Source organism: Tetrahymena thermophila, assembly GCF_000189635.1.
Source record: "Tetrahymena thermophila SB210 genomic scaffold scf_8254719, whole genome shotgun sequence".
NCBI lineage: Eukaryota > Ciliophora > Oligohymenophorea > Hymenostomatida > Tetrahymenidae > Tetrahymena > Tetrahymena thermophila.
Window position 1 is genome coordinate 239,643 of NW_002476484.1, and position 22,107 is coordinate 261,749.

A 22,107-nucleotide genomic window follows, 5' to 3' on the forward strand; every position below is an offset into this window, starting at 1 on the left:
AAATAATTTCAATCCTTCCCTCACATTCATAATAAGCAACTCTTAAATTTGAATATCTGCGTATAAACGTTCCCAAGTTATTATTTTTAAAATTTGTACTTTACCATTAAAACAAAAACAAAATAATTAATTTTATGGTGTTTCTGCTTAAAATTTAATTATTTTTACTAAAATTACCATGTAATAAATATTTAGTAATCCTCAAACATATTGTTTAGTTTAAACTTTGATTTATGATTCTAAGATCATAAAATAAATTTAATTCAGTTCTCAACATATAAAAAGTTTTATTTTAATTTTAACAATCAGATTTCTGATCATCTCAAACTAAAAAATTAAGAAATTTATATATGGAATCTTTTTTTTATTTACTTACATTTTAAGAATCATTTAAATTATTCATTATTTTACTGCTCTAAAAAATGATTTAAAAACTGAAGAAAATAATGCCACTCTACACTACACTATACTATACCACAATACAATTCAGTTAATAATCAAGTGTTATTTATTACATATAAAATTAGTTCTAAATAAAAGTATAAAAATAGAATTTATTTAAAAGATTAAAATTAAATTCTATAAAGCCACTCAGATATCAGATTTAATATTTCTTCATTTATTTAAATGGTTCTATTTATTCAAATTATTAAAAAGGAAATTAATAAATTTACTTTAATCAAAATAGATTTTCCTTATAAATTTTAAATTGATAAATATATATTTATTTTTTTCATAAATTATAATTTAAAATCAGATAATTTTTAGACATAATAAATATCATTTAATTCTTTATTTCTACATTGGAAAAAAAAAATCTATTGTAATTTTTAAATTTTTAATCTAATTTTAAATATATAAAAATATAATAAATATATCATAGTACAATTTAATCTAATTCTTATTAAATAAATAACTAATTACTTTCTATCTTTTGATTATTTAATTTAATTATTATTTTTTTATTTTTTTAAACTAAATAAGTAAAATAAATAGGAAAATATAATTAATTAATGCTAAAATTAAATTTATTTGAAATATCTAAAAATTAATTAATATATTTTTGGTTCAGTTATTATATTAATTTTTATAATGATTGATTGTTTAACAATTTATCAAATTAACTTTTTCATGAGACTAACATTAAATACATAAGCGTTTTCATCTGGTTCTAGTCTTTAACACTTTTTATAGCTCTTAAGAGATTTTTCAAATTATTTTTTATCAAATTAAATACTTCCTAATTAGCTTAAAATTGAAACTAAACTCTCTTCTACTGTAAATAAGTCATTTTATATGATTTTTTTATAACATAATTGAGATTTATTGTAAAACTTGGTTGCTTTGCAAATTAAACCTAAGTAGTACAATGAATAATAATTGTATGGGTACATTTTTATGTTTTACTATAAATATTTCATTGAATTTTCATATTTTAAGTTGTTTAAATATATTCTACTAAGATTAATAAGGATTTACATATTATTTGGGTTATGAAGATTGGATTATTCATACATCTCTAATGATTCAGATATCTTACCATTCTCTTCATAGTTATTACATATATTTTATACAGCTGTTATGAATTATGGATTCAAAGAAATAGTGGTTTTAAGACATTCTTCAGCTAATTACAATTCGTTGGTCATAGAATAAATGTATCCTTTAACATTGAATGCAAAATAATTTTTAGGGTTTATTGACACTGCCTTATCTGCTAACTCTTATGATTCTTAATACCGATCAAACCTAGCTAAATTTCTTGCTTTCCATGCAAGATACATGTCATTATTTTAATTATTTTCAACCAATTCTTCCAATAACTAAAGTGATTCTTTATTTAAGTCATTTTAGTACATAACTTGTGCTTTAATAAATTTCTCTACTTCTTCCTATTTATAACCTGTGTTCAAAAAATTTTATTTAAAGTTTACATTTTTTTTTATGATTTCAAATTGTTATTTAATATGAGATATTTGAGGTCTTTTGTTAGGATCTTAGCTCAGCATCTATGAAAGAAGCAGATTCATTTCTTCATTTATTTACATCTACTTTTGATATTATTATAATCCTCTTGTAAGTAAGTATATATGATCTAAATTAGATCCTGCTAATAGATACAATGATATTCCTACACTCCATATATCAGCCTCAGCTGTTTGTAAAACATACGTTTCTAAACTGCTATTCAGTTGTTCCGGAGCAAAGTAGTGAAATCCTTTTTAATTGGCTCCAATCTAAAATAATTTATATGCTTGCAATGTATTTATAGATTTTCTTAGTCCAAAATCATGCAATTTGATATTGAAATTCTCATCTAAAAAGATATTTTCATTGCTGAAATTTGAGAGATACAAATTTTTAGAATGTAGGTATTCTACTGCATTTAAAAGTTAAAGAGCGAAATCTATAAAAACCTGTAAATGAATCTAAACATATAAATATTTCCTTTATATGTGAGTTTTAAGAGAATATTAACATTTCTCCATTAAAATGATAAATTTATCATCAATTATGAAATCCTCTTTATGCTTTAATATATTAAGATGATCACAATCTTTCAAAAAGGTAATTTTCTACTTTAATTAATTAAGGGTAGTATTATTAACATTATCGTCAATGTCTCCCAAATCTTCAACAAGTACCGTGTAGCCATGCCCCTCGTTCTAACTATTTAAAAAGAAGACCCTTTGATCTTTTTTGTTCTATTTATAAGACTAAAATTGAATGCCTTTTAAAGAAGCAATTTATTTCAAAACGCTACTCATAAATTTTATATAAATTAAAATTATAATTAATATAATCACAAAAATTTACATCAAAATAATATTTAAAATGTTGTCGTTTCTATTAGTATTTTTTATCTTTACATCAAAAAAGTCTTATCTCTTCCAAATTATTGAAATAAAAAAATAAATAATTACGTATCTATTTTGATAAAGATTCTTTATCTACAAATTTTAAAATAATAGTAAATTTCATCAACTTATAAATGTTTGTTCATACTTAAATTAACTACTTTAAAAATAATAAATTTCATAAAAACCCTGATTTTAAATTAAAAATTTTTAATACAAAAAAATTCAAATCAAATAAAATATTTTTATTTTAAAAAATTTCAGTAATTTCTTTGCTAAAATAGCAATTTAAATGTTATTATTTTTATTTTAAAAAGAGAGAATTTTACATGTGAAATTCAACTTAAAAATTGTCAATAAAATAATAAATAATCTGCAATATTAATTTAAATCATGTTTGTTTATTTATTTAATTTGTTTCTTTTATATTTAATTAAAATTTGAGTTAGCTAATTTCAAATAAATTCAATTTTTTTTATTTAAGTTTAATATTTTTAGGATTTTTAGTTAATAAAATATTATTTTCTAACAATTAAATTTCTTAACAACCAGAAGAAATATTTTATAATACATTTAATGCTTTATTTAATTATAAAGAAAAATTTTCATTTTAATTTGTCTAACTTTCAACAGCGCTTATTGTATGTTTGGATGATTCATTCATTTATTTATGGATATTAAATTTTGAATTAATTTTTTTGTTTAAAGTTTTTTTTTACTATAAATCAGTATTTTTATCAGAAAGATACATACATAGTTAGTTTTAAATCAAAATTTTTTACTTTTTGTTAAGATTTAAGGAATAAAAACAATCATTTAATTAAAGGGGTAATTAATTTATTAATCAATTCATTAATGAATAGCAACAAATAATAGAAGATTAGTGAAATGAATAGCGATATTTATTAAATGAATTGTACTAGCACAATTCTTAAGACTCCATCCAATAACAAATTCAACAAGTAGGATAATAAATAATTGCGTGACCTTCTTTTAAAATATTCAGTTATTGAGGAGGATGATTCTAAGTTCAATTTCAAGTAGGAAGATTCATAGAATTCAAATAATTTGGATTCGCAAAAGTCAACCTTTCTTTCTTAGTACAGAAGAAATATTAATTACGTTAAAAGGAATGACTATGGTATGGAAGAGGAGGAAGAAGAATAAAAGGAAGTCAATTTTAGTGGAAGAGATGTCTTTGGTAATGCATTCTCAAAACTTTTAAAGACAAAATCTAAAGACAAGCAAAGTCTTTTTGGATACTTCAGTCCAAGAGAAATCAATCCTCCTTACATGGTTAATCAGGAGTTATAGTATGAATTACAAGATGAGGCATATATTTTAGAGACAGATAAGAAAGATGAAGATAGAAATAATATTTGGAATACTGATGCTGCTCCTTTTGATCAAGAAAACATTAAGAAAAAGCAATTTTAGATAACTTCAAGTTCTTCAATTGATTCTTCTTAAAGTAGAGATTAAGACGATAAAAGCAATAATCTAAATAAAAAACGCAACATAAAGCGCCCTCTCACAAGCATAGGCTAACTCAATAAGAAAACTAAGAATAATTTTACTTTAAATTTAGCTGTGGATTAAAAGTAAAAAAAGGGAATTGCTAAGTAAGATTTTACTCCAACAAAAGCAAAGCCATTAGAGGGTAAGGTAAGTAGAAAATTATTTAATGATAAATTTATGAAATACTTTAAAATATTAAAACATTTAGAGTGTCTTCGTTGACGTGTATACAAATGACAGAGAAAATATATCTAATTCAGTACATTCAATTTTAAACAAACTTGGGGCAGATATAAAAAAGAAATTCACCAAAAATGTTGATCTTGTTATTTGGAAAGGTATTTATTTATTTATGTTTTAAATATGCAAATATGTTTTATCTCTATTTTTGAATTTTAATTAATTAATAATTAATTAATTACCGCCCAATTTAAATTCAATTCGAATTTAACTTCTACTTAAAGGAAAATTTAGAAGGAATTTATCATTCATTTTTGAGCATAAAATAATTATTTAATGAAAATAAAAAATGCATTTTAATTAGTTAATTTTATTTACTTACTGTTTGTTTAATATTATTATCAATAAATCAACTATTTTTATTCTAATATTAAGATGGAAGTGATAAAAACTATGAAAATGCACACAATTAAAAAATCCCTATTTTGAATATTCATTGGCTTGAAAAATGCCTGCTAGAAAACAAATTTGTGGAAACCACTCCAGAGTATCTTGTACCTAAACCATAAAAAACTGTCAACGATCTCTCTACAAGAGTTGACAAAATTTACTAAAAATATGAAAAAAATGTAAAAAATAATATAAAAATTTTTTGATATTTTAAATAATTATTTAATTAATATAATTAAATATTATTTAATAACTCATTCATTTTAATGATTATTTATTGTGCTTTGTTAATATTTTTTTTAAAGAAAGAAAAGGAAATTAAAAAGAAAGCAAAAGCTGAAAGCATACCTATATAATACAAAAAAAAGGATGACTCCTTTGAAGAAGACTCAATACTGGATAGCTGGTAGAAGACTTTTTATTATCAACAACTCTAATAAAAACAATTAAAAGATGAAATTAGATGTCAAGAAGAATTAGAATAATATTATCATGATATAATTTAAGAGTGTTATCAAGGAAAATTCACAACTAAATGGTTAAAGAGAAAAAATTAAGAATCATTAATAGAAAAGTATGAACAAACAAATTTTAATATGGAAAATATTATTGCTTACAATACATAATTAAACAAAGATCCATAAATATCTGTTCATACAAGCTCTTTACCAGATTTAGCTGAAGAGAAAATTCTATTTGTTGGTATGGATTCTATCAAAAAATAGTAAAAAACAATGTAAGATTTCTTCTGCATGAATAAAATAACAGCAAACACTAACAAAGAAAATAATACAAATAACTTGAAAGATTAAAAATAGCAGGAACAAAAACAATCAAATGATAAATTTGTTACTAAAACGGAACAATAAATAAACATATAAAATAAAATGGAGGTTGAATCAGAAGGTTAAATGAGTTAACAATCATCATAAGCTAAATAAGTTAAATCTATAGAATTAAGTTCCTAAAAAAGTTTATTATTTACAGCTAAAAAACCTATTCCTTAAACTAGCTAAAACAGTACTTCTCAAAAATCTTCTCTTGCTGATTTGTTATCTAAAAAAAAATCTACAATTGCAACCGGATCTCTATTATCTTAAAAGAAGCTAGTTTTTCCTTCTAATTCAGTTCACAATAACAATATCAATAATAGTAGTAGTTTAATGAGATTTGGTTTTAGTTTTTAAAAAATACAAAAGTAAAATTCAATAAATTCTGATAACCAAGATAAAAATAAAAAAATTGGTTATATCAACTTATCATAAAATCAAATTTAGTAATTGTAAAATTGTCAAAGTCTTTACTTGAAGAGGTAATTAATTTTTAATAATAAAATATTTTTAAGGAAATGTATAAAAAATTAATAAATAAATAAATAGCTATTAATTATGTGAAGAAAAAGACCAATTCTAAGAAGATGTAATTATAGTCGGTAATTAGATCACTAATTCATAGCATAATGCAAAAGGAAATAACTCATCCTTGAATTAACTTAGAATCCTTTCTCTATTAACGAGTGGTAAAATTCAACTATTTCTAATATATTTTTTACTATTTTTTAATTTTAATTTGGATAAATAATATTTATTTTTTACATTGATTTAATATTTATATTTTGAAATTAATTTAATCAGAAATAATATTTTGTTGATAAAACTTATTTCAATTTAATCAGGTAAAGAAATATTGAATTTTAAATGGATCGAAGACTGTAATACTGTAAAAGGAGAAATTCCCTTAGAAGATTATAGAGAATATAATTCTGACTGGAACAAAAGTATTTTTTTTAAATAATGAGAAATCAAAAATAATTTTTCTATAAAAAATAGATATTTTTACTGGGTTTGATTTTTCTATATACTTGGATTAAGTCTAAAGAAAAAATAAAGAAATAATGAAGTAAAAATTAGAAACAGAGAGAGTTATTAAATATTTTGGTGGTAGAGTTTTAGAAAATTCTAAAAATGCTAATTACACCATATTTTTCAAGTAATATTCCAAGCTTCCATAAGGTTATGATGCATCAAATTGTGTTTCAGAGAAAGTAATAATTTATTCATTTTAATTAATTAACTTATAAATGTAATTGACTAAATATTTATTTATTTATTTATTTTTATATATAAAATAGTGGGTTTTTGATAGCATATTTAACAAAAGTATTCTATCTAAGTAATAATATCTAGCAGTTTAATGAATGAGTAAAGTTATTAAAACCAACTAAATAATTATTGTTTTTATATATTTTATGTGTGGTAATAGAGTTATCGAGTTTATTTATTTATTAAATTCAATACAAAAATGAATTTATTTATAATAATTTACTTTTTTAAAAATATTTCAATTCATTTTTAAAAGTAAAAAATAGTTAAATTAATTATATTAGATTTAACTCTGTTAAAAATCAATCATATGTTTTTTATTAAAATTGGATTTTAGTAAAGAATTTTAGAATACATTTAATTTGTTAGAATATTCATGATTAAATGTGTTTATTATAAAATAAGCTCATAGTCCTGTTTTAAATATATTAAAATTAATTTGAGTTTTTTACTATTTAGTTAATTAATTGAAAATCATTTCTTATTATGGAAAAATATATTTTTAATCCTAAATTTTGATTTTTTTGATAATTTAAATTTTTTTTTATAAGAGATTTCAGCAATTAAAAGTTTATTAATATTAGATATTTACTTTTATCAGTCTTTCTGTCTGCCTGTCAATTTATCTATCTATCTTGTTTGTTTGATTGAATTAATTTTAATTTTTTTTTGAGTATTTGAAAGATAGTTTTGATTTTTTTTGTTAGAACCAAAATGAAAATAAATTGGATAACATAAATAAAGAAATAAATATAAAATATCAGAAATATTTCTACATAATTAATTTACAAGAAAGTTCACTTTGATAAATTTTATTAAAGAAAGAAAAATTGAATGATAATTATTAATCTAAAATCAAATTAAATATTTTGACTTTACCACGAAACAATAAATAATTGATTGATGCAATTAATTCAGTACTTCCTAAAAGTTATAATTATAAGTCTTATTTTTTGTTGGAAATTTAATTAGAAATCTTATTTAGAGAGATGAATGATGATAGCTCAAACAGTTTTGAATTATACAAGGAATAACTCAACCAAAATCACCAAAAATAAATGAAAAGCATAGCGAAGTAATAACTCACAGAAAAAGCTCTTTTTTATTCAGGTGGTTTAGATTAGCTAACTACATTTAAATTGCCAAGGATAAATAAGACATAAGAATATTCATAATATTTGGAAGAAGGAAATGATTAAAATTTTGTAAATAAAAACAAGCTAGATAAACTAAATTAGAGTGAAATTCAAATTCAACCATAAAGTGCAGTTTATACAGGGAGGAAACAAAGTGAAATGTAAAATTAAAGTGGGCTCTCAGATTCAATTAAGAAATAATTCGATTATAATATACTTCGCTCTTAATAAAAAAGTAGAGTTAAACTAGCAAGCATTATGATAAATTAAGAAGCAAAAATAAACAAATCTTTTCTTGATTCTTCAAAAAGACCTTCTATAATTGGTAGAGAAGATGGAAATAATTCTAAGATTCTCTAAAATAGTCATTTAAAATCATAGAGTGAATCTGTATCAACAAATTGCTAAACCCCAAGAAGAAGGAGATTTGCTTCACCCTTAACAACTAGTGAAGCATCCAACAAAGAAAGTAGATTGAATAAATCTGTTTGTGAAAATCCTTCTTCAAGATTTTAATCTCCAAATATATTGAATAAAAGCTATGTTTTAAACAGTGGAACCTAATCTCCTACCAAACCATTCAATAACGAAATAAATAATGGATTATAACGTATTTTAAATGAATGCTAAAATATTGAAAATAAAAGAGCTTTCACATAGGCTTATAACTTCCCAGTACCTAACACAAATAATTCTTATACATATAATCCTAAAGTACGTTCTCTTTCTTAAAATGATGAAACATTATTAAATGAGTTTAGTAAAATGTCATCTAATTAAGAATAACCAAGTAAAATCTTCATTACATCAGAGCCTTCTGTAGATTAGCTATATAATAGAGGGAGTCTCTAATATTTAGATCACTCTGCTCCACCCAACCCATAGCATAATAATTCAATATCCTCACTGACTTATATAGCATCTCCTCTTCCTCCTAGTAATTCATATCAAAGAAGCAAAAAAACAAATAGATTTTCTTCAATTTAACCTCAAATCCCAACATAAAGTAAATTAAATTATAATTTAATTTTTTAATTTCATTTATAATCTACTTTTTTTAGCTTAAAAAACACTTTGTTTGAATTATTGATTGTGAGTTTATTTTATTTTAAAATTTGAAAATATCAACCCAAAAATATATTTCTATAAAATATAAAAAAATATACTTATGCAAATAATAAATAGATAAATATTTTTCAAAAATTATCAACTGCATCAATTTGTCAATTAATTCATAAATAAATTTTTTAAATATAAATTTTATTAAAAAATAAATTTTTTTATTTATTAAGATTTTCTTAAATTTTATGTTTTTTAAATAAAAATTAATTGAAGTAACTTTTATTTGAGTATTTGTATAATTTATTTAGATTAAAATAAAAAAATATTATCAAAATAAATTTATTTTATAAAACTTTAAAGATAGTGTGAGCAATGAAAGAAAAAAAAGAAGTGAAAGTATTGATAAACATTAAGAATCAACTATCTTGTTAAGACGTAAAAATTCAGGAATTTCAAGCAGTTCAAATGTTACTAGCATTTCTAAGATGAGTGAGAATAATGTAATTAGAAGCTTAAAAAAGATGTTACAAAATAGAATAAAATTAAGCTAACTGTAAATTCACTAGGACTAGGATTGCAGAAGATTGCTTAATCATTTTACAAATAAATGGTATGATTTGATTTCTTCAATACAAAGAAAGGATATTGAGCACACATTGTTTTTGGTAATTTAATTACTGAACACCCTAGTCGACTTGAATGATATAAATTGCTTTTTAAATATGTTACTGTTTATTTCTAAAGTTTATATTGACTTTCTTGATTATGACAAAGCACTTTTCTTTTTAAGCTAAGGAAAAATAATTTGTGATTATACTCAGAATTAACAGAAAAAAATAGAGTTTCTAAAATAAATTGCTGAATGTTCTACAGGTCTTAAAGATTACAAAGCCTCCATAATATTACTAAAAAAAGGTAGATAAAAAAAAAACACTTTAATTACTTTAAAACTAATTTCAAAACTTACTAAAAATGTTTTTTTGTTTTATTAAAAATAGCTCTTTAATATGCTTGGGTGCTTAAGGATACAAATTAAGAGACCTTTATTTATGATAAGCTTGGGTTAAATTATTATTATGTTGGGGATTTAGCATTATCTAAATATTATCATGATAAATTTATGGATGGAGACTATGAATGTTTCGATTCACCGAATAGATAAATGGCTGAATAGGATGTTTAAGAGTTTTTCTATTACCTAGATTGTAAGACTGAGGGTTTTAGCAGAATTATTTTCGGAAAACTAAGTTTGCCAATTTTAAACATTTATGATAATGATAGAGTGATTACAGAATAGGATGAGTATAAAACAAAATAGTCTTTTAATTTCATCAATCAGCATGGCTTGTAAAATACTTGTGACAAATATAAAATATACAATTATAAGACATGTAATGGCAGGGTGTTGCTAGATTAGATGATGAAAGAGAAAGAATTTCACTTTGAAATTTCAACTCCAATTTATTCATATTAGCAAAGAAAAGAAGAAGAAAGATTGTAGTTTTATCGTGATATAGGTGAACCTATTTAAGAGCCAAGAATCAAAAAAAGAATGGCTCTTCCTTAAGTTTTAGTGAAAGAACTTGAAAAGAGAAAGAAAGAAAAAGAAAAATTGGAATAAAAAACTAGAAATTTTAATGATCCATCAAAATATAAAATTCCTTATCAAGTCAGATTATAATAAATGATGAATGATAAAGAAACTTATGAATCAACAATCAATAGAATACACTAAATTGTTAGATTTACCGACCCTAATTAATAACAAAAACAATAAGTTCTTCTCAACCATTTAGATGAAGACAGACAGAAAATGATGAATGAAAAAATTCACGATCCTTATTCTTTAAAGAAAAAATACGAAAGTCTACTTTCAGACATTGTTGCTGAGTTTATTTTAAGAAAAAACGGGCAAAATACATCTGGGATTTACATAATTTGAATTTATAAAACAAAAAACATTAAAAAATTGTAAATAGAATAAATTTATAAAAAAAACTATAAAATTCTACTCTAATAAAGTAATTAATACTTACTCACTTACTCAATTTTCAAACCAATAATTATTATAAAAATATATTTATATGGTTATTTATTAAATATATAAGAAATAGCTAAGTTATCACTAATAAATCATTTTAAAATAAACTTTAAATCTATTTTTAATGACATCAAAAACATTCAAGTTCAATATATTTTAAATAATTTAATTAAATCTCTAATTAAACCTATAATATTTAAAATTTTTATTTTAGTTTTTTTTCTTTCTACAATAGTATAAAATTAATTGAATCAAGGTTAAATATTTTAAACAAGTACATAATTTAAAATAGCTTTTAAATTCTACTTTAATAAAGGAATTAATGCTTACTTACTCAATTTTCAAACCAATAATTATTATAAAATTATATTAATATGGTTATTTTTTAAATATTTAGAATATTGCTAAGTTATCACTAATAAATCAGTTTAAAATAAACTTTAAATCTATATTTAATGATATCAAAAACATTCAAGCTCATTATATTTTAAATAATTTAATCAAATCTTTAATTAAGCCTTTAATGTTTAAAAATTTTATTTTAGTTTTTCAATTTTCTACAAAATTAATTGAATCAAGGTTAAACATTTTAAACAAGTAAATTTTTTGAAAAAAGCAAAAAAATTCTATTCTAATAAAGTAATTAATATTTTCTTACTTACTAAATTTTCAAACCAATAATTATTATAAAAATATATTTATATGGTTATTTATTAAATATATAAGAAATAGCTAAGTTATCACTAATAAATCAGTTTAAAATAAACTTTAAATCTATTTTTAATAACATCAAAAATACTCAAGTTCAAAATATTGTAAATAATTTAATCTAATCTTCAATTTAATCTTTAATATTTAAAAATTTTAATTTAGTTTTTCTTCTTACTACAATAGTGTAAAAAAATTCAATCAAGGTTATAAAATTTTAAACAAGTAAATAATTTAAAAAAATCTATAAAATTCTTTTCTAATAAAGTAATTAATATTTACTTACTCACTTACTTACTTACTTACTTACTTACTTACTTACTCAATTTGCAAACCTATAATTATTATAAAAATATATTTATATGGTTATTTATTAATTATTTAAGAAATAACTAAGTTATCACTTAAATCAGTTTAAAATAAACTTTAAATCTATTTTTAATAACATCAAAAATATTCAAGTTCAAAATATTGTAAATAATTTAATCAAATCTTCAACTAAATCTTTAATATTTAAAAATTTTAATTTTAGTTTTTCTTCTTTCTAGAATAGTGTAAAATAAATTCAATCAAGGTTATAAAATTTTAAATAAGTAAATAATTTAAAAACTTCAATAAATTTGGTAGTTTATTTAAAAAATTTATCAAAAAAATTTGGAACGAAGTAATTTTATTAATTTAATGGGATTTATTTAATCAATTTTATTTTTTTTTATATTGCAATTTGTATTTTTTTAAGCTATTTAATAGAAATTAAATTGAATAAATCGGCAATTTTTAACCTAAATTATAAAGATTATAAATACTGGAAAAGTATTGAAGAAGAAATAATTTATAATAATTAGCTAATTATTTTTTATTTATTGAATTTATCAAAAAAAAGAAAGTCAGTCTGAACAACTTTTTTAAATTATTTTAGAATTTTTTTGCTGGTGAATTGATTCACGTTTTGGATAGAAGCGTTGAATCACTATTTTAAAAAAATGTAATTAGTTATAGATAGAGATAAATAAATTGTATAATTTTTTTTTTTTAATCAATATTGATGATTTACAAAATTATTTAATTAATAATATCAGATTTTCCTAAATATCTAAGCAATAATAAATAGCTTATAAAAGTAATAGATTTTCTTAGAAGAAGATGTTTTTTGTCGCCTTATGCTTGTGCACTATTTCACTTAATTATTTTAGTAAAGCCGAAAATCCTTTTGGATTAGGAGTTTAGCTGTTTTTAATATTCTTCAATTGCATACCGCGCCCATTACATGGAATTATATATAACACAATTGAAATACTTGTACTCATGTATTTGTAGGATATCACCAGAGATTTCAATATGATGGATGAATTACCATGTAAAATATTCCTGCTAGATATTATTGGTAATTTTATTCCCTCCGTTCTAGAGTATACTGGTTTGATCCCTATACCATATTATATTACTGATTTTATCAAATACAACTTATTTTATCTATACAACTTCCTATACACCTTCTTTTTAGAGGTAAATATCTGATTCATTTTTCTATTCTAAATACGCTATTAATCTTTTTTAAAATTGCCTCTAATCCATTCTCATGCCAACAAAAATTAATGCTTTTTTTATTTTAGGGAGAGTTAATTAGATAGATTAATATTGGAGCGATGTTCTTTATCATCTTTATAGGTTTTGTCAATTACTGCCGCAAAACATTTATACTAAAAGTTGTACATAATAAAACAAAAAAAATATATTCGATGGCTGGATCTAGTGTAGAAGATGCTGCAAACTACTTAATTATTGAGCAAGAGCAAGTTTTAGTTGCTACTCTGCATCCTAAAAAAATAATTTAGCGCACCTTTAATATTCCTGCTAATTTTGAATTTGTAGGCTATGCTATTCCTTCAAGAAGTGTAGTCTTTTATGATAAATAAAATTTCTAGTTTAAGATTTTTGATTCTAACAACTTTAAGTAGACTTAAATCATTTAGAGTGAAGCAAACGTTGCATATATAGTTCATGCTAGCAAGAATCTTTTAGCTGTATTTTCACAGCTTGCAGCTGGATAAGACGGGACTTTGATAACTGTAAAACAAAAATTAAAATAAATAATTTATTAAAACATAAGAAAGCAAGCTAGTTTATAGAGAATCAAAGCCATTTTTAACAAACTAAATATACCCTAAAATTAATTAATTCAAAATACCTAAATTAATTGATTAAAAATACCCTAAATTGCACTAAAATTAATTGATAAGTCTATGAATTATTTAAATAAATAATTTGTAGATTTTCAAATTTCATTTATAAAATTAAAACAATAAATATTTATTTAATTAGTTAAACATTTAAAAAAATAGGTTTATGATTGTTCGACTGGTTAATAAACAGTCTCAGTCGGTCTCTCTCATAAAATTACTAAATAAGAAAACCTTTTGATTTTCGATAGCTTTGTCATAGATCTAGAAAAAACTTCTGATAAACTAATTTTTTCCTTTGAAAAGCTCCTTTGCAGTCTAGATATTGAAACTAAAGTGAATGAATCACTTAGCACTGATTTCTCTAATGGTTTCACTATCAACAAGGTTAATGAGAGAAGAGTCATTTTATGCGGGTATTTATAATTTAATTTCAAAAATTAAAAATTAGACATAAAGAATAATTTTAACATAAATTTATTTTTTAGCTTAAAATTAACTTAATTTTAAATTTTTACTTATTTATTTATTAACTTACTTACTTACTTATTAGAAAAGATGACTGGGCTGAAATGTATGATGTACCCACTAATTAACCTACTACAATGAGAAATGTCTTTTTAAGTTATTCGAGGATAGTTCCAATTACAGGTTTAAATAATTATTACTTTGTAGAACCATGTTGCTCGAAGAAGAATGTTTATATCATGAAAGGATTTGGATATGATATGTAAATTGTAACATACTTTTAACTTGGCTATCCAAATATTATGTATGCTTCGTACAACAAAGAAACAAAGAGAGTGGTATTTTTAGATTCTAAAAAGGGAATTGTATATAAACTACCCTTACATATCAACTCAAAAGATGCACAAATAGTTTCAAATGATTTTGAAGATAGTATTGTAGCTCTTGACTGACTGAATAAATGAATCAATACATAAATAAATGTTTTCACAAATTTATTTATTTATTTATTTTATAGTTAAAGAAAATAGATTTTTTAAAATATTATTAAACTCATTATAATTAAATAATTTAACTTGAGTATAAAAAATACACAACTAAATATGTAAATAATAATTGAAATTTATTTCTTGTTGTTTGTTTGTTATTTATATATTTTCTTTTATTTCTTACTAAATTTTAATAATCTTATTAGTAAACTATTCACTCTTCATTATACGCTCATTCATTCATTCATTCATTCATTCAATCAATCAAAAGATTCTTCCTTTTTATAATTTTTTGAAAGCTTCAGACTGTAGATATTTTAAATTTTTTTATTATATACAATATTTATTTTAAATAGATAAATCACCTTAACTTTTTTTTTGTTTAATTATAACTTATGAAAGTATTTATTTTAAATTAGTAATAGAAATCATTAAAAAATTTTAGAATTGTTATTATGTTTTTTTGTTAGAAAATTATTCATTGTAAAAACTCATTTTAATTTTAATATTTAAATAAATAAATGAATCAATCAATCAATCATCTAATATGGAATCGGGATTTGAGCTAAAGAACTTCCTTGATAATGCAACAATACCATATATTAAACTTATTAAACCAATCAAACCAATTACCCCGTAAAAAATAATAGAAAAGTTTTTAGATTGGTTTTCAATCAGTTTCTTCTTTTATTATTCGAATTCTTTTTTATCTTTGAGAGTTTATTTCATTTATTTAGGATTTTATTGATTCTGCTTTGATGAAGTAACATCTTCGTTTTAGTCATCATCTGAATCTTCGTCCTCGTTTATAAATAAATTGTATTTGTCCTCTTTTTGACTTTTGACACCGGATAGCAAAGTGCTTTCTAAGGCTATTTCGGAGTCATCTATAACACCTATTTATTTACATTTTTAATTATTTAAAAATTGAATAGCAGTTAATCATAAATAATTAAATTCTACCTAGCTTAGATATACTCTTTTTTAGCTTAAGCATTAACGAGTCCTATCCATGATATGCTTGAAAGTGTAATATGATAGGGATTAAGTACATTGTGAAGAAGCAGGTAATGGCACCATTTACATTCATTAGATCTTCTGATTTAATTGAGGGGATATTTTGCAAGACAATGCATAGAAATACATAAAATAAGTTAAACCCAATAAATAGTTATTCTGGAGGTTCTCTTTCACTGTAGAAAAATTGGAAGAGTCTTTATCTAGATATAAAGAATGACATAGGTAAACATGTTATAAGATTTATAAAATAGAGAATCTGAACTATAAATATAGATATCTATTCCATTATTAAAAAAAATTCAATAAATCATTTTTTAGTGAACAAATTTTGTACATCTGTCTATGAAAAGTAATCGTTTATGTTTTCTCCGAATTCAGCTCTGAGATCCCTTCCTTAATAAATAAATTAATATTAATAAAAAGTTAAAAATGACATGTTTAATTTATTCAATTAAATTTAAGCTTAATTTGAATTAATAAGAAAGTTTGTACCTAAAATCCCTAATCCTCCAAATAAGCCTATTGATAGATAAATCAAAAATACACTAAAATAGGCAAAGCCTAAGACTTTATAGTTTTCTTCTTAATTTTTATGTTATTTTATTACAGGACCTATAGTAGTATGGACTGAATAACCAATAGCAGATGCTCCTGATACATTTCCTATATCAAAAGACCATAATTTAACTGAAGATGAACTATGGCTTAATCTACCAGATGCAACATTAGAAATGAATACAGTAAAAATAAAGATAACAAATGAAAATATAGAATAAATGCCATATTCAGATATTTTAACTAAAATGTCCATTTTTCTTATGAATGTAAGAAATCCTATTGGTATTGCTGAAATATATCCTAAATATTGTAAAGAAAACTAGCTGTAACTTAACTGAGAAGGAGCAGCGAAGTTATCATTCCCGCTTACCAGCATTAAAAATGTGATCATACGATAAACCATATTATTGCAAAGCAGGAAATACTGCAATGCAACTAAGTAGAGATAAATGGAACTTAAAATTTAGAAAAACTTCCACCATTTTATGCCCAAAATTCTTTATATTGTATCTGAAACGTCGCTTTCTTTTGGCTTTAGATTTGCAACCAATATGCCACAAGTTTTGTAGGATATAAATCCTTAAAGAATAAGAACAACTATGCAAGATATATATCCTTCTTAATTGAATAAAACAGGCAGTACTAAAGCTGTCTCACCAATCATCATATTGATGAGAGAAAATGTCATTTATATTTTATTCATTTGCCTAAACTTAACTAAATAACTAACTAACTTATTAACTATCTTTTAACTAAATCTGAAGTTCTATATATATTTTTTCTTCTATTTGCTAATATAATAAAACACTTATCAACAAATTAAATTCTCAAGATAGTACTTTAATTTAATGCATTTCTTAGACATTAATTTATTTTATAAATTTTTTTTAAATATTCCTAATAAGTTCCTTAAATTTCTGATTGGTTCCTATTCTAAATTGCCTTTTTTTGATAGGGTTTGTTTGTAATTAAATTAATCATAAAATTAATTTTAGGTTTTATTCTCAATTTAAATTTAATTAATTTTTGGTGACTTTTTATTCATTCTTTACTATTAAAATTTATTTAAAATAATTTTCAAATGATAATTTTATTTTTTAAAATAATATTTTGCATTAAACAGACAGACTTCAGTTATTCACTCTAATTCCTCATAATTTAAGGTTTAATCTTAACAATTTATTATTTGATTAATATATTTAAAAATTTTTTACAATTCAATACAACTTTCGAGAATAGCGAGAAACGAACAACGAGAAATTATGGTAAAATTATTTTTTAAATTAAAGCTTAAAGTTTTTAGCATTATTTTTTTAAAATTATATATAAAATATGAATTTATTAATTTAAAAATAGAACAGCATAAATTATTTTTTCATAAAAGATTTGTGAAAAAGAATTTAATTGCTAAGTAAGTTCAGTATTAATTTTTAAAAAATTAATTTATCATAATAAAGATTTTTTAAACAAAAGATGTAAATTATGAAGAAGTATATATATAACAGAAAGATTACAAACTAATTAAAACAACAAAACTTTATTTTATTTAATATTTAAAAAATCAGCAACAATTTTAAAGCAAACTCAAAACTATATAAGTTTTCTAGTAACTAATCTCTTAAATTTCAAGCAATCTTTATTATTTATCCTTTGATATCCAGACCTTATTGATATATAATAAAAAAATAACTAAAATTAGTTGAATAAAAGTATTAGAGAAAATAATATATTTTGAATTAAAATATTCTCTTATCATACAAAAAAATAAATAAATAAATAAATAACTTAAAAACTAATTGATCGAATAAATTTTAGCTAATAAAAATTTATATTTTTTAATATTATTAAATAATTCGTAATAAATAGAAATTAATTTTTTATACATATAGTAAATTTTCAAGGTTGTGAGTTTTGTGAAGTTTGCTAAACTAGAAATAATAGGTAATCTATCTCTGTAATAACTTTTAATAATTAATATAAATTTTTAATAAATGAAAGAAAGAAAAAATAATTAAATAAAAAAAATAAATTAATATTTTAATTTTTAATTTAAAATTAAAACTTGATAAAAAAATTAGAGAAAATTAAAGTAGTTCATTTATTTATTTTTAAAAATTTTAATTGTTTAAAATTAAATAAATAATTCTTATAAATAAAGTAATTAAATAAATAATAAATTGTGAAAGAATTATCAAATTTTAATAAAAATCAATTTGTAAAAAATAAAATAAGATATTGATATCAATTTAAATAATAAATATTTATTTATTTTCTTTGAAGAAAAAATGTTAAAATAATATTCTTTTATGATATTTATATTTTAACAAACACAATTTACTATAAATTTAGAGTCAAACTAGTAATATTTTAGCAAGAATTCAAAGAACGAAATAAAAATTGTTATTTTTATTAATTCATCATGCTATGTGACCTTTTTATTCATTCATTAGAAAAATAAAAAAATAGTTTTAAAATATGCTTAATGTGAGATAAAAATCAATTAATTAAAAAACTATAAATTATAAAGTTCTAATAAAACAAAATATTCATTTTACATAAATTTGAATTCTAAATTTAAGAGATTGGGACAGTTTATAAAAGCATCATCTTAATCTAATAAATCAATTTGGTTGCCTATAACATAATTTTCAGATTCGCTTTTAATATTTTAAAAATAACTATGCTAAGGAATGTATCAAATAGCTATAAATAATAAATGAATAATAATAATAATAAGGATAATCCTTATATCTAATTTTCTAAGTTAGCATTTAGATAGATTAACAAATAACTTTTTAATTTAGAAACAAAAAAATATTTTTTTACACCTAAAATTTCAGTTCTAATGTCTACAGATATGGACATTTTAAAAAGCTAAAACCTAAACTTGATGGATCACTAAGTAAAATTTTATTATCGCTTTTTAAATATTAATTAAAACAAATTAATTGATTGCTATGAATGAAATAAAATTAAATAAAAAATAAAAGAGATTTATAGGATTTATAGATTTTTTATTTTTTACATAAGGGAGAGCTTCAAACTATTGAGATTGATAGAATTTGATAAACAAGTACCCAAATCTACAACCCCTTTCTTACGAATCAAATTTAAACTAATATTAAAATAGTAAATTAAAATGAGCAAGCATATTTAAAAAGTTAGAAAAAAAGTTAAAAATGATATCTAAATTTAATTTTTTTTGAATTAATAACAAATATAATATTATAAAATCAAGAAATGTATGCATTAATAAAAAAAGAAACAAATTTTTAACAGAGCTACTTAGTTCTTGATAATTATTTTTAAAAAACTATAATTATAAAAATAAATAAGCTTATTTATTTTACTCAGATTAAAGCTCAAGTTAGGAAAGGTTTGGTAATGCTTCTATTGCTGAACCTATATATTATATGCCTTAATCTCCAATTTAATTGCTTCTTTTAATATTGAAATAAAACTAAGTTTATTATCTTCTCTCTAAAATAAATTCAAAAAGAAAACTAAAAAAAAATGTAAATTAAACACAAATAAATATAAAAATGTCAAAATTAATTTTGAAATAAAATAAATCATATAAAAAATAAGGATTATGAAACATTTAATAAATTTTTATTTAATAAAAAAAAACCTGATTACCCGATATTGAGCATCAAATTTTAGATATTAAGGCATTTTTTTAAACCAGAAGAAATAGAATAGGCACCTTAATTACCAACTAAGTTATTGCTTATAATAAATTAGATAAATAATTAATTATTTAATAAGAAAGAATATAATCCTAAAAGTAAAACTACACATTAAAAATATTAAAAAATTAGTTTAATTAATATCTAAAATACAAAAAAAAAAAAATCTAAATAATTAAATATGTGCAACAAAAAGATTTTCATTTTTATTTTTTTAATCATAAAGAAAGAGTTAAAAAATTAATTTTACTTGAGAATCATGGTCAAATTAGATAGGTTTGTGCAACTCGATAAACCATAATCTAAAAATTATATGCCTTGATCGCCAATTTAAGTAAAACTTTTAATATTATAAAATATTTTGTCTCTAATTAGCTAAATAGTAAATAAAATGAGAGAGTACACAAATATAAAAAAGAAAAAATTGGATTTGAAAAAATATCAAATAATATTAATTATAAATGATATCAATAAATAAATAAATAAATAAAATGTAGCCAGCCAAAAAATATTTTAAAAAGCTAAAATTTTAGTCTCTATTTACTTGATTAAAAAATACTTTTTAAAATTAATTAAATAAAATTATTCTACTTGACTTGGAGTAAAAGAGTTTAAAGATTGGAGCAACTTGCTAAAGCCTTTCCTAATTCGAGTAAATCTTAAGCCTCAAGATCATAACCTCTTTAAAAAGAATAGAATAAAATTATAATAATTTAAACTTGTAAAATAAATAAAAAAATGAAAAAAGTAAGAAAATTAAACTAGCTCTAATAAGTAAATTTAATAAGCAAATAAAATATGTAAATTCTTATTTTACAAAACATATTTTAAAAAGCATGAATTAAATACAATAAAAAAGATATTTGATTTTTTACTTTAATTTGATTCCTACATCAGTATATAATTATAGAGGCAAGCTTACAAACTATTTTTATAGTAAATATGAAATTAATTTTATATTCTTATATAATTTTGAAATACCTCTTCTACTTTATAAAATAATTCTATGTTTTCTGTCATTTTATTTCTTATGTTTTTACCAAATATCTTTTTTAAATAATGAAAAGTAAAGATTTTTAATTAATTAATTAATTTGTTTGTTTGTTTTTCAATAAGAAAAATAGACAATTTTTTATTTTAGATTTGTTTTTTAACTTTATTGATTATTTGTGATGTTAAAATCAAGCTTTTAAATAATTGTAAAAAATTAAATAATTTATCTTGGAGGTCAAATAAACCTGATTTTTATCTCATATTTGAAAACTAAATTATGATATTTACCGTACTTTCACGCTACTCGGTTCTCGTATTTCGGTATATACGACCGAGGATTTGATGTTTTTTGATTGATATTATTGGGGACCTAACCAAAGTATCTATCTAGTTTCTTTATTAATAGAAATTGTGGTATTTGTAATAGATCTTAAATTTTTTGATTCTTAAAATATTTGTGAAAAAGAGTTTAATTGCTAGATTTCATTTATTTAGTTAATAAATTCATTTTTAGGTTTTTAAAAAGGTATAAGAATATAGCTTTTCTCAACAAAAGATATAAATTATGAAGAAGTATACAGGCAGATAGACTACAAACTAATAAATTGTATTAAAAACAAAATTTATTTTCTTTAATTATTTAAAACTACAAGGAT

General features: G+C 21.2%; 7 protein-coding genes across 7 annotated transcripts; 3 read left to right on the plus strand and 4 right to left on the minus strand. All coding sequences in view use genetic code 6, as the record gives it.

Annotated features, from left to right (window-relative positions):
- Positions 1-1,115: 1,115 nt before the first annotated feature.
- On the minus strand, positions 1,116-2,768 carry TTHERM_00393350 (protein kinase; the record flags this gene model as incomplete). Its single annotated transcript, XM_001011906.3, has 1 exon — positions 1,116-2,768. One exon carries the CDS (start codon positions 2,766-2,768, stop codon positions 1,116-1,118), a length of 1,653 nt encoding a protein of 550 aa, XP_001011906.3.
- An 861-nt stretch (positions 2,769-3,629) lies between these two features.
- Positions 3,630-7,203, plus strand: TTHERM_00393340 (BRCA1 carboxy-terminus (BRCT) domain protein; the record flags this gene model as incomplete). Its single annotated transcript, XM_001011905.4, has 8 exons — positions 3,630-4,523; positions 4,585-4,714; positions 4,992-5,185; positions 5,312-6,318; positions 6,386-6,525; positions 6,682-6,783; positions 6,836-7,050; positions 7,138-7,203. Exons 1-8 carry the CDS (start codon positions 3,714-3,716, stop codon positions 7,201-7,203), a joined length of 2,664 nt encoding a protein of 887 aa, XP_001011905.4. The 5' UTR covers positions 3,630-3,713.
- An 894-nt stretch (positions 7,204-8,097) lies between these two features.
- On the plus strand, positions 8,098-11,248 carry TTHERM_00393330 (hypothetical protein; the record flags this gene model as incomplete). Its single annotated transcript, XM_001011904.1, has 3 exons — positions 8,098-9,250; positions 9,667-10,221; positions 10,305-11,248. The coding sequence occupies 3 exons, from the start codon at positions 8,098-8,100 to the stop codon at positions 11,246-11,248; spliced, it is 2,652 nt and encodes an 883-aa protein (XP_001011904.1).
- A 1,950-nt stretch (positions 11,249-13,198) lies between these two features.
- On the plus strand, positions 13,199-15,155 carry TTHERM_00393320 (transmembrane protein, putative; the record flags this gene model as incomplete). Its single annotated transcript, XM_001011903.2, has 4 exons — positions 13,199-13,561; positions 13,669-14,124; positions 14,398-14,651; positions 14,789-15,155. 4 exons carry the CDS (start codon positions 13,199-13,201, stop codon positions 15,153-15,155), a joined length of 1,440 nt encoding a protein of 479 aa, XP_001011903.2.
- A 570-nt stretch (positions 15,156-15,725) lies between these two features.
- Positions 15,726-17,472, minus strand: TTHERM_00393310 (transmembrane amino acid transporter protein; the record flags this gene model as incomplete). Its single annotated transcript, XM_001011902.2, has 4 exons — positions 15,726-16,087; positions 16,155-16,488; positions 16,546-16,604; positions 16,704-17,472. 4 exons carry the CDS (start codon positions 17,470-17,472, stop codon positions 15,726-15,728), a joined length of 1,524 nt encoding a protein of 507 aa, XP_001011902.2.
- An 881-nt stretch (positions 17,473-18,353) lies between these two features.
- TTHERM_000393299 (hypothetical protein) lies at positions 18,354-19,187 on the minus strand (the record flags this gene model as incomplete). Its single annotated transcript, XM_012796499.1, has 3 exons — positions 18,354-18,432; positions 18,653-18,730; positions 19,108-19,187. The coding sequence occupies 3 exons, from the start codon at positions 19,185-19,187 to the stop codon at positions 18,354-18,356; spliced, it is 237 nt and encodes a 78-aa protein (XP_012651953.1).
- Positions 19,188-19,212: 25 nt separating this feature from the next.
- On the minus strand, positions 19,213-21,712 carry TTHERM_00393300 (hypothetical protein; the record flags this gene model as incomplete). Its single annotated transcript, XM_001011901.2, has 9 exons — positions 19,213-19,426; positions 19,596-19,688; positions 19,795-19,884; positions 20,120-20,209; positions 20,409-20,498; positions 20,709-20,798; positions 21,050-21,139; positions 21,334-21,383; positions 21,440-21,712. The coding sequence occupies 9 exons, from the start codon at positions 21,710-21,712 to the stop codon at positions 19,213-19,215; spliced, it is 1,080 nt and encodes a 359-aa protein (XP_001011901.2).
- Between the last annotated feature and the right edge of the window lie 395 nt (positions 21,713-22,107).